General features: G+C 39.4%; 1 protein-coding gene across 1 annotated transcript; it reads right to left on the bottom strand.

Moving 5' to 3' along the window:
• Positions 1–2,452: 2,452 nt before the first annotated feature.
• Clec9a (C-type lectin domain containing 9A) lies at positions 2,453–16,153 on the bottom strand. Its single transcript, XM_034512443.2, has 6 exons — positions 16,040–16,153; positions 14,734–14,814; positions 10,085–10,231; positions 5,811–5,962; positions 3,817–3,938; positions 2,453–2,750 (listed from the first exon to the last, which is right to left on the bottom strand). The coding sequence occupies exons 1-6, from the start codon at positions 16,128–16,130 to the stop codon at positions 2,618–2,620; spliced, it is 726 nt and encodes a 241-aa protein (XP_034368334.1). The 5' UTR covers positions 16,131–16,153; the 3' UTR covers positions 2,453–2,617.
• Positions 16,154–16,759: the final 606 nt, after the last annotated feature.

Genomic DNA, 16,759 nt, shown 5'->3' with positions numbered 1-16,759 from the left:
CTCAGTTTCCTTTAAATAATTTCTGTTGCTTTGGTTAATTAGGTATTATTATTATCATCATCATTATTATTATTTATCTAAGTTATGCCTTTTTAATGTGAAGGGAATGATGGAAATATTGTACTTCTCAGCTTCTTTTCGTCAGAATAAAAGATTAAATACAGTCTAATTGAATTTAGCAAATATTTATTAAGAGTATGCTTTGTAGTATGATTTAGAGATGATGCATGATAGGAAACATGAAAACAATAGTTTGCAAATTTTTCTTCTGGTAGAAAAAATTTTTACCTTTCCTATCTAAGATATCATTTTCTATAGTTTGCATGTGACATTTGGGTGACATTCGTAAACAGTATTTTGAAGTGAATCATATTACAGTTTTATAGCAGGGAAGTTGTGGCACTTCAGTTGTGGCACTTCTAACTTCAGGAGTTAGAAGTGCTGGGTTGTTCATCTTGTCAGTGCAGACTAAGCAATAGGATAAGAAGGTCCCTCCTACACAATGGGACATGCTGATGTCCAGACTATTCCTTCACCTACATGAACTCCTGCGAGTTCCTTTCTCAGCAGAACTCTGCAGTCTGAAAAGCACAGTCCAATACCATAGACAGAAGAGGCCCTGGTTCCTTCTGAGACAGATCAGAGGGATTCAATGACTCTGCAGCTTTGGGGCAGAAGTTAAACCCTGTTAAATATTCATTCTTACTAAGCACTGTTAAGTGCTGTTAGACTTGTAATATATTGGAGTTTTATTAAGTATTTATTGTAAACACACTTTTATTGTCTGTGAATGAATGATTTTAGCTATCAGCCAAACAGCCTCTTAACTAACAATCTGACCAGACTGCCCTCATGGCAGTCTAGCAGTTTGGGCACTTTACTCTGAGGCCCCTCTAGCTACTGAAGAATACTACCACCCCATGGCTGAAGACAGGCTCCTGTTCTGCGTGTACAACTGGAACAGCCTTTGGAAAGCAGCACTCTAAGCAAGAGAAAACTTGGCAAACTGCACAAGGCCAAGCCTATCCTTCAGCAGTTCTCACTCAGGCCAGAAGGGGGAGCACTTTCAACCATGGCCCTAGGAAAGAACTGTAACTGTGTAAACAAGAGTCTGTGCTGTGATTGGTACAAACACAGTTCTTGACGGCTCCTGTGAAAGTGCAGACACCCTTATCACACCCCCTTCTTATCTATTAAACGAGCTGTTTGGTTCAGTTTTAGAGTCATCCAGGACACCCCCTCCTCTGACACTCCTGATGCTGCAACATTGAGACCAATAAAAGACTTACTTCCTAGATGGTCCTTTCTCGCCTCCTTGGCTCTGCATCGTTAGAAGAGTGGTCTGAACTGTTAAGAGAAAGAGAAGATGCAGAAGCACAAGATGGTAGCAGAGGCAAGCAAGCAGCTCTAGTGGTAATAGCAGTCACGAGGGCAGCCGAGAGACAAGAGAACAGCTGAAGAATTCCAGAGAGGGACCATGGCAGAGAGGATGGGCAGCAGAAACAGAGAGACACTGAGGAATGGCAGAGTCAGAGAAACAAGAGAGAAGGCAGAAAACCAAGGCTGAGAAAGACAGAAGGCTGTGGCAAACCAGAGAAGAGAAACATGAGCTTGGGGATCTGGAGAAGTGCCAAGGAATTGAAGTCTTTAGGACCAAGGATCACAGAAAACCTATGCTGAGAGCTGTAACACTAACAGCAAAGAGGGGCTGATGGGAGATTCCCACATTCTAGACCAGAGGACTCTAATAGTAGTCACTGCAGAGTTAATGCCCCATCACCCTAAAGCCATCCAAGAGCTATAATACCAGTGGGAGCTGCCTGCTGCTACTGGCTGCTGGCTGCTGCTGCTGCTGCTGCTGCTGCTGCTGCTAAAAGTCAGGGATTGTGAGAGCTGCCAAGACCTGGAGCCAGTTGTGATTAAAATGAAAAGCTATAAGTCTTCAACCTGAGCACTCAGATCCTGGGCCAATAGTCGTCTAGATCCAAGGGATAGAAAGTGTAAATCTCTATAGCTGTGAGGTCAGCCCCCTAGACCTAGGGCCTTAGGGGAAGATTACCAACACTGAAGGTCCCCATTCTGCTAGTTTTTATCTAGAGCCAAAGGACCTCTGATATATGATTGGTGGTAACACTACAGTTTAGAAATCCATCTCTTTCCTCTCAGTGTGTAATCTTATGATATATATATATATATATATATATATATATATATATATATATTTACTGGAAGCTGGCCTAAAGAAAATTCTGTCAGTTGTAAGTATAGTAGATAGAATTGTTTACTAAAAGAACTAACCAGCGATTACTGTAAAAACTCCGACAAGGACAGCTAGATTTCTGTGTGGTGTGGGTAGTCACTTTGGACTTTCAAACAGACAGGAAATTATTTTCTCTCCTCTGTTCTCAATGAGTCAGGCCTTCTGTAGTTCTAAATCAATTTCCTCCTTGGTACAATGAACAAGGTCAACTGAAATCTGCAAAGCATTACAGAATATTGCCAAGTGTAAATGAAACGCAAGTTTGCCTTCATAGGTCTCACACCAATCTCCTCCTGCATTTGCTCCTTGGCCTCTTTCAGACACTTGTGTAACAGAGGTAGCTTTGAGTTGTATCTTTCAGATGCAGGATCCAAATGCCTTCTTCTCACAGATAAAATATTTCCAGCTACTGCAGTTATCTGAGATGAGAGTATGATCTTTGAGGTATCCACAGATCTGGGTGGCTGATAGCTGTCTCTCTTTTGGCAACCTGAAAAAGTAAGGTAGCTTCCCAGGTTAGAGGTTAGATTTGAGAGGAAAACTCTCCAGAAATGCTGTTGGATTTATCTTAATTTGCTTTAATGTGGTACCCTTCTGTGGTGGTTTTATCCTCCTTCAAAAAGCAACTATTAAGTTTTACTAAGAATATGTTGATATAATTTGAACGAATAGCTTCTAAAGGAAACCAAGCCACGTTTTCATAAAAGTCGATGAAAGCCAATGTGCTTCTCTTGACTTTGTTCTCAAAATACTAAGACACTTGATTGTGTTCACCAAACTCTATTCTCATCTAGAAAACTCGGTGTAGAAATCGATCGATAGTTATCACAGTCTTTTGACTAGAAAAGTTCTCTCAGCATTAAGTTATACAAAGGACTTTCATTTTATTGCCCATTTAGACATTTGGATTATGATTTTAAAAAAAAAAAACTTTATAAAGGATATGGTAGGAGGGCTGATAAGAAGATTTAGAAGCTGTTCAGGATAGTTTTATGTTAACTTGACAGAAAAACTGAAGACATATATGAAGAGGAAATGTCAATTAAGAAAATACAGGCAGGCCTGTAAGGTTGTTTCTCAGTAATTGATGGGGGGGAGGAGGCGGCTCAGCTCACTGTGGGTGTTGTCATTCCTTGGCTGGTAGTCCTGGGCTTTATCAAAAAGCAGCCTAAGAAAGTCGTGAGGAGCAGACCAGTGAGCAGTACCACTCTAGAGCCTCTGTATCAGCTCCCGGCTGCAGGTTTGCACCCTGCTTGAGTTCCTGTCCTTACTTCCTTTGGTGATGAACAGCAACGTGGACTTGTAAGCAAAGTAAACTCACTCCTCCCCAACTTGCTTTTTGGTCACAGTGTTTTATCACAGCAATAAAACAAACCTAACTAAGAGAGAGTCAATAAAAGCAAGTCTTAAGTATATTAGTCATAATTCCAATCAGGAGCCTGTAAAAAAGTATCATGCTTCTGTGTCTTCTGGAAGAAATATAAGATACAAAGTAAATTTTTAAAATTTCTTCACATTCCTAGTTTTTCCTTGTAATGTCTCCTTCATAGACTTACAAGTTAGAGAGAGGAGAGGAGCCATCTTCCCAGAACCAGGATCCACTGAGTCCATCTTGAAACACTCCCACCCAGTATTGACCTCCTCTTTTGAGCTTCCACATACTGTGGTTAATAAACTCCTATATTAAAAAAAAAGAAAACACAAACTGTAAATGAAGAAAAGTAAATACCTGTACAATATAATGTCTGATATTTTACCTAGTCAGACATTAATGAGAACTTGAGTATTGAAATGAAAGATGGGATATTAAAGTGGACACACACACCACACATGCACACATACAACATATACATCACATCACACACTACCCTCACATACACCACACATGTACACACACATACCACCCCCCACACACCACACATGTACACACACACGACACACACACACCACAGCATCCACACCACATATGCACACACAAACATACACACCACACACAAACAACACACATACTCACACACTACACACAAACACACACCATACCACTCACACCACACCACCCACATACACCACACACATATACACCACACATGTACACACACATATACATCACACACACCATCACCCACACAATACCACCCATACACACATACACACCACACATGTACACACACATACCACCCCCCCACACACCACACATGTACACACACACGACACACACACACCACAGCATCCACACCCACATCACGCACACACACACTACACCACACACAAACAACACACATACTCACACACTACACACAAACACACACCATACCACTCACACCACACCACCCACATACACCACACATGTACACACCACACATGTACACACACATACATACCACACACACACACACATATCCCATACATCTATACCACACACACACACACACACACACACACACACACACACATAATTCTTTTGTTGTATAGTCAGTATGCTGTATTAAATACTATGGAAAAATATGCATCTGAAATTAAAGTTTTAATGGATTTCGAGTCTGTCAGTGAGTATGTTAAAGCAAAGTAAGTTTTATATTGGCCTTCACCATCAAAAGCAAAACTTAGCCTATTCACTGGCTGTGTGGGTCATTCTCCCCTCTATGACACTTTAATATGTGAAGTTCTGGAGACTCCAGCCACAGCTCACTGTGAAGACATTTTGTCAGATGAACCATGTTTTATTTTGCCATCCAATTTTTGTATAAGAGTAAGTTTTTAAATAATTCTAGTAATGTAGTTTAAAACTTCCTGGTTTACTGCATATTCTTAATATTTCCCATTGTTCTTATAAAACTAACTTCAGTTACTGACCATTTTTGTTAGAGTGAGAAACAGCTAATTATGAATTCCGATTCAGAGATTCTGTTTAATGGTAAAATGCCTTCAAGAGGCATTGTACTGTTTATTTGATCAAGATCCTGGTAAGCTAGGTTAGTAAGCTTAACCCTTCATTTTTCAAATGTTCATTCTTATTAAGCTGATTCATTTCATGACGTTAGTTCAGGTTTAAATCTTTGTAACTTTCATTTGTTTTTGAGACAGGATCTTGATACACAGGCCCCAAATTCAAGATGCCCCTGCCTCAGCCCTCCATGTACTAGATTTACATGCATGTGTCAATACATGCAATTGGGACTCAGTTTTCATACTTCTATTTCTCCCTGTGCATTATAGGTTATTTTGTTTCCCGTAGCATCGAACGCGATACATTTAAGAACATGCACAGTTGGGATGTACATGGGAAGCATGTCACAGCTCAGTAACCACTTCCTCCTCCCTTCTGGGTTTACTAAGGCAGAAACAATCCGTGCTCCTCACTTTCTGGAAAACCACCCTCATTTTCACTTCTCCAGTTAAATGGGAAAAAATTATGTGAACCTCTACTTTGTCGCTTTACATTTTTTTTATACTGAAAATATAGGAAAAGAAGGAATTTTATTGTATGAAAATCTGTACTTTATTTTAATGAGTAACATGTTATCTTCAAAATTCATGTAACAGTCTTTACCATTTCTTCTTTGCTGTCTATTTGAAGGAGACTATCGCCCTCTTTTACACAATTCTTCTTACTGTTGTTCCATGTTTCCCAGTGTTCAAAGACATAGTAACAACTTTTTCCATTCTGAATCCAGTTGTGTGGACAAGGTCTGCAGTTACTACCTTCAAAATATAAACATTTTCCTAATTGTCATCAATGCACAAAATTGGCATTCTAACTCACTCCGTCAAAATAACTACATGGTACTCATGAGGCAGAACCTATCCATCCAGTTTCTCTGAGGCTGAGTGTTGGATTCCAGACCCAGGACAAGGTGCTGAGTTTTATATTTTACACACCAAAAGCAGACCTGGCTTTCAGATTCTCCTAGCATTCCTCATTTCCTACCTAGCATACCCTGAACCCAACCCTGAATTTTCCAGCCCAGAGGTTGGGATGCCCTTCCCCTATAGGGTCTCTGTCTCTGTATGTTTCTTTCTGTCTCTGTCAGTGCTCTCTCTGTCTCTCTTATCTCTCTCCTTCTCTTTTCTTCTTCTTTTTCCTCCTCCTCCTCCTTCTCTTCTTCCTCCTTCTCATCCTCTTCCTCCTCCTCCTCTTCCTTCTCCTCTTCCTTTTCTCTGATCATATTCTTTCTCTCCTTCTCCCCTCTCTCCCTCTCAGGGTTGACTTTCCTGGTCTCAGCCCTTGGGTCCAGTAAACTCACCAGAGAGCAGCTTCCCAATAAACCTGATTTATATTTTTGATTTGGCTTGAATTAGCTCGTTTTGCCAACGGAAAAATATCTTATCATCCGCACAACAAGATTATATAATTTCCACCCAAAATAGCTCTCTAATAATTAGTTTCAGTTAAATTCAATGTGGAGATGGCTTTACCAAAATGTTTCTTTCTGTGTCAAAATTGTTCTATATTTTTCTTCTTCCACTGAGGCACGGAATGGGATGAGAAGTAAGCCTTGAATTGAAGTTTTAATTCTGAGGCTTAAGCAAGTGACTATTTCATGTATAAAGGAGAGATCAATTAATGCACAAAAAAGAACGTCTTGAAAACAAGCAGATGATAACTGGGCATACAGAAAAACAGCATTTCAGTACTTCGTGGTAACTAAGAATCAGGCCTGAGTAGCTTTTTTAAGGAACAGGAAAAAATATATATTCAAAACAGCACAGGTTTGACTGAGAGGTTCTAGCATAGTCTTAAGGAGGAAAACAGAGAAACTCAGAACAGTGGTTACTAAAGAGCACCATTCCACACACTTCATAAGTGCTTTTTCAGGATGAATACTGGGTCCTTTAAGACTTTTCAGCGGCCTGTGTTTGAAGTCAGTGCTAGTCAGCATGCTGAGCCCTGTGAAAGCAGGGTTAGTGCTGAACTGGTGTTTGGAAGGTGAGAAAACAGGATGGATTAACAGAGCTCCAAAGTGCTGATGGCTCAGAGGAGGGCCTGACTCATGCTTATAATTACTTGTTATGTATGAGAACACTGTACACCACGACTCTGCAAACGTTTCTTTGTTGTTGTTTTTACTTAAATGTTCAATGAGAATGAACTATGTGGACTATGGTGATGACTCAGAAACTAAACGCACATATGCTCTTGCAAACGATCCAAGTTTGGTCCTAGCGCCTAAATTGGATAGCTTACAGCTATCTGGAAGTCCAGCTACATGGGGATCTGATGTCTTTGGCCTCGTGTGGCACTTGCATTCACGTGTCCATATGCTCACACAGATACCCTCTCACGCATACATGTACTTTAAAAATAAACCTTATTTTTAAAAAAATGGTACTTTTTTTTTCTTTTCACACAGCTTAAAACTCAAATGGGGTCTTCTAGAGACAATTTAATGTTCTGAATAAGTCACCATTGAGTATTTATGTTTAAAATCTATTCATAAAAGGTAAAACTGAATTAACATCATAAGATTGTTAGAAGAAAGTGAGCTGTGCGTGTTAGGATAAATAGTCTTATTTTCAAGATCAGTTTTCAATGCTTAATTGTCTACAGAAAGAGTTGAAAGCAAGAGCCAAAGCCCCGCCTAGGAATCACATGCATCCCATTTGATCTTGCTTTAAGTTTGGCTTAGCTGAACATATGGGAGATGTCAGTTGTTTCAACATTTCCCGGGAAGACATACACGACACTGAACTACAGAGCAACCAAATTTTGTCACACTCATCAGCGACAAAGGGCCAGAGAGAGCTCAGTGCTATAGCTGTTGTGTTGTATAAATATGTTTGATGGATGTGCAGACATCTGTCGGGGAAGGGGTGCCTCCGTGAGCCCATGTTGAGGCAACCCTTCCCCACTGAGGTACCAACCAGGTACCAGGTATAAGAGAGTTTATTCAGCACATGAGGACAGGAGTTGAGAGTGTAGTAGAGACAGAGAAAGGCAGAGGGGAGGGGGAAGAAAGAGGAGAGGAAGAAAGAAAAAAGGAGAGAGGAGGGGAGAGAGGAAGGGAGGGGAGAGGGGAGAGGGGAGGGGGAGGGAAGGGAAAAGGGGAAGGGAGGGGAGAGGGGAGGGGAGAAGGGAAGGGAGGGGAGGAGGGAAGGGGAGGGGAGAAGGGAAGGGAGGGAAGGAGGGAAGGGGAGGGGAGAAGGGAAGGGGGGGAGGAGGGAAGGGGAGGGGAGGGGAGAAGGGAAGGGAGGGGAGGGGAGAAGGGAAGGGAGGGGAGGAGGGAAGGGGAGGGGAGGGGAGAGGGGAGGGGAAGGAAGGGGAGGGGAGAAGGGAAGGGAGGGGAGGAGGGAAGGGGAGGGGAGGGGAAGGAAGGGGAGGGGAGAGGAGGGAAGGGGAGGGGAGAGGGGAGGGGAAGGAAGGGGAGGGGAAGGGGAGGGGAGGGGAGGGGAGAGGAGAGGAGTAGAGGCCGGGCGTGAGCACATGGAGAGAGAGGGAAAAGAAATGGGGAGAGAGGGGGAAGGGGACAAAAGGACAGAGCTGGAGCAGGAAGACATGAGAGCAAGAGAGAGCTGAATGGGCAAGCAGCCCCTTTTATAGTGCTTCAGGCATACCTGGCTATTGCTGGGTAATTGTGGGGCAGAGCTTAGACAAAATGCTAACATTCTCCCAGTTTGGTCTAATTATAAAAGAAATTTGAAAGAGGTAATGGTGGAACAGTAATAGGGTCGTCATGATCTTTAGCTAATTCCTGCTGACTTTGGGGTGACATGACTCTAGGAAACCTAGGAAAACGGCTATGGAAATTTTGGTCCAGTCTTAGGAGAGTTGGCTGTTTCCTTGCTGTCCCGGATCTGTGGAAGCATCTGTGGATAGATCAGAAGGAACAGGTCCTTTAGAAGTATCTGTGTCTGTGAGAGAAGATTGCAGAATCTGGGGAATAACCCTCAGCGACATGAAGCACTCAGCTAATCTGTTAGGGACCTGAACTCTGACCAAATTGGGATTTATTTATTTATTTATTTATTTATTTAATTTATTTTTAGTCTTGTCACAGGAAAGGATTTCAAGACAATTTGAAACAGAGCAGGAGGTTGTGAAAGATACTTTAATAGACTTTAATAAGCATGAGAGCTAGAAGTAAGAGGCATTGGGAAAAGAGCCACCTGAAAGCATGGTTGTCAGCTTCCCAAGGCTGAGCTCCTAAAATAAGACATATCCAAGTATGGGTACAGGCTCCTCAAGGAGCCACAAGCAGGTGTCCTCGCACTGGCCCTATATGCCATTCTGCTGGCTCTCTAGAATTACAGCCCATAACATTTTAAAGAAATCTTTGCATTTTGATAAGTGAGACTATCAGGTGGCTCTGGAGATGCCTCAGGTGGGATTATAATCTTATAAAGTAAAACCAGGATCCACTAGGGTTGCACATGGGGTTCAGTACAAATCCTTTCCCTGTAAATAAGATTTCTGGTCATGTTTTTAGAAAGTTGCAGGTTTACAGCTAAAGGGAGAATAGCAGTAGTTAATGACCCTGGAATTCTGCTCCCCTGAAGTCAAGGGCTTATTACAAGGTCCCTGGATAAGGAACTCTTCTCCCTTTTCATGTTATTATTGCCTCTCTTCCCGATTTGTTTTGGTACCCACTCTAAACCTTAATAATCCATAGAGGACAGACTACACAGAACATTTTCTTTTGAGCAGCTACTGCACACATCTGGATATCTACTGAAGTCATATATTCTTAGCTGAGAATGATATCTCATGGCTGTCATCCCAGGATGCTGAGGCAAGAGAGTAACACATTAGAAAGCAACCATGGTAAGTTCTGGCCAGCCTAGGGTATGTGACCAGCAATGCAAACCAACTGGTCCTCTGTCGGTTACCTGAACTGAGAGATCTTTGTAGTGAGGCTTGGCAGTTTTTCAGCTGCAGTGTATGGTTCCTCTGCTGCTGTGTGAGGTTCAGCAATGCTGTGTCCTGCTGGATGAGTCTTTCCTGCTGCTCCATGACAAGAGAGGACACCTGGGAGACTGTGAGAAAGGTGAGCATTCTTCATCAAATATATAATAAAAGTAATCCCCCAGCACAGATAAAAGAAAACATAAATGAAGGCATAATTTTCCTGGCTTTGGGTTTTTATTTAAAATTTACATTATTCAAAGAATCAAGTGCCACAAATTCCACACTGAAAAAAACAAAACAAAACCATGTGGGCCACCCCTTTCCATTACTCAATCAGCCTCACTCTCCAAGAGCAGGTAAATTTATCAGGTTCTTTCAACAGATATTTTCCAGAGGTATTTTAATTTAAAAAATCAATCAATATAAAACTTCTGTTCAGCCTCTTATGCAAAGGGTAGGTAGGAGCCTCTTTCCATGATAGTGAACATTTGATTTTATTACTTACATATATTTTACCCTTCATTTCTGTAAGTACACAAAAAAGTTCTTACTCATTAACTCATTATAACAGGGAAGCAAATGAGGTAGTCTTACCTCATTTTACACATTTGAAAGCTATTTTTTAATATGAGTGGCTAGATTGAAAGTTTGTGGACATTTAAATTTCATTCAGTATCTCTAAGTTACCGTCCATAATGTCATTGTACACAGTGTTTCAAGGTTATCCACATGTACAGATCTCTTTCTGTTTGAGATTGAAATTCTCTTCACAGACATAAACAGGTTGAATGTATTTTCCTGTCTGTGAAATGTGTGATTACAGCCTTTATAAACACCACACCCTCCATTGGCTTTCTAGTACTTTCTTTTGTTCCCTTGTGCCAGAGTCAGGCTGAGTAGTGCATCTGAAGTTCACACAAGGCCTGATGCAAGCGAGTTAATGGTGTAGCTTGTAACTGCAGGTCTGAATATTTGGGGAACACAATGTAACTAACTTGTCAGCATTGTTTATTGATAGCATGCTGGATGGTTTGCCCTTTGTTTTAATGAGACCCTGAGAGATGCCTTCTGCTGAGGCAGGTTGCCTAGTCTCAGCAAAATTATGTCTTTATGATCAGCAAAACAAAAAAATCTCCAAGCAAGACTCTGGGGCTTCTTAATACCCAGTATCCTGTGCAAACATCAGCGACTCCTGAACCAACAGAAACCCAGTCATCATGGAAACAAGCAGGAAAGGGTGCCTGCCTTATCCATCCAGATACCTGCCACCTCTCCTTTTTCCCCCTATTAACCTGGGACAGCATCTCATGTATCTCAGGCTGGCCTCAAACTCAACATGTATCCAAGGATGACTTACACTCCTGATCCTCCTGCTTCCTTCTCCCATTTGCTGTGAATGCAGGTCTGGGTCACTACTATTCCTGGCTCCCTCCAGGATCCTTCTAATGCGAGGCTTTACTGGGATGTTAGCAACCAGCACTGTGCTTAGAGATATTTGTTGACATATCACCTGCTTCAAAGATTGACTTTGGTAAAGCTGTAAGCCACTGTGTACATTTCATTGGACATTTAGATAGCTGAAAATACTGGTCTCACTTGGGACAGCGTCATTTTTATTTTAGGTTGCATATTCTACATAATAGAAAGGATAAATGTTGTGGTGTAGGAGTTAGGATGGAAGAAACAATGGGGTTGTTAGTAATGATATTAGTATGGGTTTAGTAGTAGCCAGTACTATCAATTTAAAAATTATAATTGAGTATCATTATGCTAAGACTCCTGGCAATTTTAGTTTTGCATGTGAAACTATAATCTCACGTCTATAGTGGTACATTTACACTTTGACTTAATTGGAGTCATTGCCATTTGTAACTATGAGGAATTATGTCAATGTTTTCCCAGATGTGTATGCAGTGTTCTGTTGTCATTTAACGAGTAGCTTCTACCCACACTCTCTTCTTTGTATAACTGTCTTTTATACTCATGTGTCAATATTTTGCTATCATCTTTTTTACACTTTTAAAAAATATATATGCATTTCTTCTACAATATCTTCTAGTTCACTGGATTTTTGGTGGTGGTGGTTTTTATTGCTAGATACAAAACCCAGAACTCTGTGATCACCAGGCAAGAGCTCTACTACTAAGCTAAAGACCCAAACCTTCACCTATTTCTTAGCTAGGTAGATATATTAAACTCTTGCATGTGGGAAGGCCAGGTGACTGCTGTTGCAGGTTGTTAAAGCATACACCCAAAAATAGCTGCCACACAACTCTATGATTTGAGTGGTAGAACCAGATACATCTTCATGCTTGCATTCATGTAGTAAGCATCTTCACAATTGAGATAATGGCTCTATCCACCACAGAAGCTTCCTGTCTTAATGTTTTAACTAGAATTTTATTCTGAAGCAGTTGAAGTTTTGTATGTAGCTATAAGACATAATAGATTTCATCAGCTCTCAGCGGACTTTCACCACATGGAACCATCTTTAAAACTAAATAAAGTTCAGTGTCACAACTAGGATATCAACATTGATAACGCTGTAGCATGGCATTTCTCCATCGCTGTGTAGGTGCAGCAGACTGACCTTTTATGAAGGTGGTCCATTCCCCTCAAGCCCTTACATGCTCTAGTTCAGTGGTTTTGTCATTACGATGATATTAGAGAAATAAGATAATACATTTTTAAGGTCTTTTCTCCCCACTTAGGATGTTCTCCTGAAGATTTACCTGGATAGATGGATAAATTATTAACTAATTGCCTTTTTATTATTGAAAATATTTCTTTGACTTTAATTACCATATTTGTTTAACCAATCATTCACCAAAGGATACCTTTGTTGTTTTGTTGTTTAGGTCTCACAAATTGAGGTGCTATCCACAAGTGTGTTCAGGTTTTAGTGAATGAAAGTTTCCATTTTTCTGAGATGAGTGTTTGAAGGTGCAATTATTGGGTGACAAAGAGGTCAGGTTTTAATGAAATCACTGCCCTGTTCTTCCAGGGACTGTATCACTGTACAGTCCTACCAGGGATGACTTTGAAGTCCTACCAGGGATTCAGCTTCACAGACGCATCAAACACGTGGACCTTTGGATTTTCAGCTCTCTGGTGCATGTAATGTGCCTCACTATGGTTTTAGCTTGTTTTTACTAACGGCTAAAGATATTATACTCCGTTTTCATCCTTGCTTGACACTTTCTTAAAATCTTTGGTGAAGTGTGTTGTCATGTCATTTTTCTATCTGAAAACTGAATGGTTTGGTTAGTTGTTGTGTTCTTAAAAGAGTTTTATCACCTTTAGGCTCAAGTATATCATTGCATATGTGGTTTGCAAGTACTTCCTTCTCCTGTCTTGTATGTTCAGCCATTTTTATGTTGAAGTAGGTGTATCTCATCAGCTTTTACTTTTATTAATAACTTGTTAAATCTTAGATCTAAGAACTCTGTATATACTTGGAGAGATAATTTCTTCCTTTTTTTTTGTTTTTGTCGTTGATGTTTCTACTTTGGTTCGGACACTACCTAGAGTTAGGGGTTGAAAGCTAATATTCTTTACTTATAATATTAATAACCTGGTACAGATAGTGATTGAAATGTAATAATCTTTTCAGAAACCTGAGATATACTTTTCATATTCTGATGAACTTTACTGGATGAGCTCTATTTCAAGTCATATCTGCTTTGCTTATAATACTTTGGATGGCATGGGTGTATCAGATGGTAATAGACAGAGAACATGGCATGGGTGCATCAGATGGTAATAGACAGAGAACATGGCATAGAATTCATTAGATGGTAATAGACAGAAGGACACCATATGGTAATAGACAAGAGAGAGACTTCTGCTTGGAGTTTTACTCTACATAGGAAGCAAATGCTTGACCTTTATTGGTGTTCAAATTGTAATTAATTTTCAACAAGTTAGGAATAATGATCCTTGGAAATTGTAACCAAATACTTTAAATCTCCCGAACAAAATTACTGGGTTTATGATGCTACACACTGTAGCTAAATGATGAGTTGGAAAAATAAAAATATACTGAAAGATCATGAAGAAAACTGATCTCTGTGGAAATATTTTCTACTATAACATGTTCAAATTAATACTTAATTGGCATATGGCATTAAACCCCAGAAACACAAGAGGATGAGGAGCAGAGACAAATCTGCACACACTTTGGAAATGACTACTCAAGCAGTGCTGTCTAACATCTAGCTTGTACTTGTTGAAATCCTTGTGTACACACATACAGAGTGTCCATACATATATGAATATAATTTGTAGATTATCTTTCAAAAATCATAAATCATTTATACTCTATAAATGGATTGTTAACTTTCTCTTTTCATGGGGAAACACCACATAAGTACATCTCTACAATAATACAGTGGTTTTAGAGAAATAAATTGCATTCTTTTAGGTGATTAATTTTACCAGATTCTTCTATCTCAACATGTGAACTCTCTCTTAATATAAGTCTAACTGCCTTTATAGCATTTATGTGTACTCAAATGGTTCTTAATTTGTTTATTCATCCATTTGTACATGTGGACTCTTAAAATAATAATGACTATTTATAACCCATTTATGTTAATAGGTAACACGGAAGATATGCTTTTATACTTACACTTGATGCCCAAGAAAATGGATGTTGCTAGTAAGCCCACACAGATCACACAGGAAATCATTGTCACAATACACCATGTTCCTAAATGTGGAATCAGACAATGACATGAGTTAGAGAAAGCAGTTGCAAAGTGGAGGTGATGTCAGGATGAGTGGAAGAAGGATTGGTCCTTCCTACTAGAGAAATACAAAGGTTTTAAACTCTAAGAAAATCTTTGCTTAAATTCTCTCAGATGAACCTTATAGCATAGGATATATCTGACTCGGAAAATACCAAATCCAATAGACTTAATGACAGCACTCTCTGATCCTAATATACACTATTATGATTTTAAAAAGAAATTCCATCTGTCTGTCTGTCTACCTATCTAGTCTTTTTCAATAATCTCACTAATATCAGCCAGAAAACTTTGAATTCTTAACATGAAGACTCTCTTACCTGTTTTCAGCATCTCTTGAACATGATTCACTGAAGTATTTTTAATTTTAATGAGTAATTTAGAAAATGAACAAACATTTCCAGCTAATTTTACAACTTTTCCAGGAAGAAAAGTGAGTGATGTGGCTTATTACATTATTCATACTAATAAAAAAAATGCCCTTACATATTATGATAGGCCTAATAATGTCTTACTTGAGATGACTCTGAGTCATGCCTGGAACCTTAAAATGGTGCTTTATGCGACAAAAGATATTCTGAAACTAATACTGTATTAGAGATCTGATATAGGAAAGTTAGCTTTAATTAGTTAATTTGTAACAAGTCAGGACTAAAGACTAATCAATGAAATTACTAGGAAAAATATAACAAAACACTTTTTAAGCCCGTCTAATTACTTGTTGTAAGGTATTAGGTATGACACCTAGTTGATGAATTAAAGAAATAACAATAAAAGCACACAAAACTTATCTATTTGAAAATATTTTTGTAAGATTGTAAAAATAAAAAGTAGCATAAAATGTAGAAACGATTGTCAAATACTAAAAACATAACTGCATCGGCATGAAGACTTTTTTCCTAGTTTTTCAACAGTTCTTACTATTTTTCAGATAATTTGCTGACTGTTTTACATAAAAACTAAAATAATTTAAATAGTATGATTTCTTTTACTTTTTGCAAATTGAGAGAATATATCACATTTCCTGAGCCCAGGGCCCTTCACTTACTCCTCCATGCTGATGAATATATCAGGCACAATAGAATACTCTAAAGAGGTTATCTCAGATTAGGAGAAACACTTGGCTTTCTCACAGTATACAAACATAAAACAATTATATTTTTCTACTAAGCATTTTGCATTTATTACCTGAACATTTGCTAGGGGACGGACACTTCTGAGAGGTCTCTGAGGTAGGAATGTCCCACTGAAGAGAAGTATATATTTCTTCCTCATGCATGCTGATGGTACTTGTAGAGGTAAAGCAGTCTATATAGGAGCCTGATACAAAGAACTTCGGTTGTGGTTAGGAGTAGGTTGGTACAAGAAATGGAGCTGGCTACCTTTTCACAGTGTTAAAATGCAATGGGGATTGAGGTGCATCATCATCCAGAAAGTGGAACTTTTGAAGCTTAAACTGAAACATAACTCCATAAATGAAGAAATGAGAATTGCCGAACTCAAAATAGCTACGATCAAATTATACTGTTGCTCTGATTTCTACATGGTAGCAGATGCTGAAGATGAGGGGCACCATGTGAACTTCAGTTTGAAGATAAGATATGAAGCACAAAGATGATGCAGGGAATAAAGATGAGGGCCATTAAATCTAGGCAAACCAACTTGTACATAGCTTTTGGATTTCCAAACAAGAAAGCTTGGGAGAGATTTCATCCCTAAATTTATTTCCAATCAGTCTGTTGATTAAGGTAATACTGTCTGTTAATATAAGTAAACTTCAAAATATCAGTCAACACTGGCAACATTTAGATCTCCCTCATAGTTTATTCCCAGAGATACTAGTTAGTGGAGAGCTTTCTCCCAAAAGGGACCTGAGTTTCTTTCATCTTATGGAATATTAGAGCCATG

This window comes from Arvicanthis niloticus, chromosome 9 (genome assembly GCF_011762505.2).
Source record: "Arvicanthis niloticus isolate mArvNil1 chromosome 9, mArvNil1.pat.X, whole genome shotgun sequence".
Classification (NCBI taxonomy): domain Eukaryota; kingdom Metazoa; phylum Chordata; class Mammalia; order Rodentia; family Muridae; genus Arvicanthis; species Arvicanthis niloticus.
The sequence above is the reverse complement of the archived record's forward strand: the minus strand, read 5'-3'. Positions and strand labels throughout refer to the sequence as shown.

Bases quoted from the DNA above. Each gene is read 5' to 3' on its own strand.
- Clec9a (XM_034512443.2), bottom strand. From the start codon at position 16,130: ATGCATGAGGAAGAAATATATACTTCTCTTCAGTGGGACATTCCTACC. The intron at 10,232-14,733 runs GTAAGTATAAAA...CCTTTCTCACAG, and splicing joins CATTTTCTTGGGCATCAAGT to TCTCCCAGGTGTCCTCTCTT. The intron at 3,939-5,810 runs GTAAAGACTGTT...TTTTTAATATAG, and splicing joins TAGACAGCAAAGAAGAAATG to GAGTTTATTAACCACAGTAT.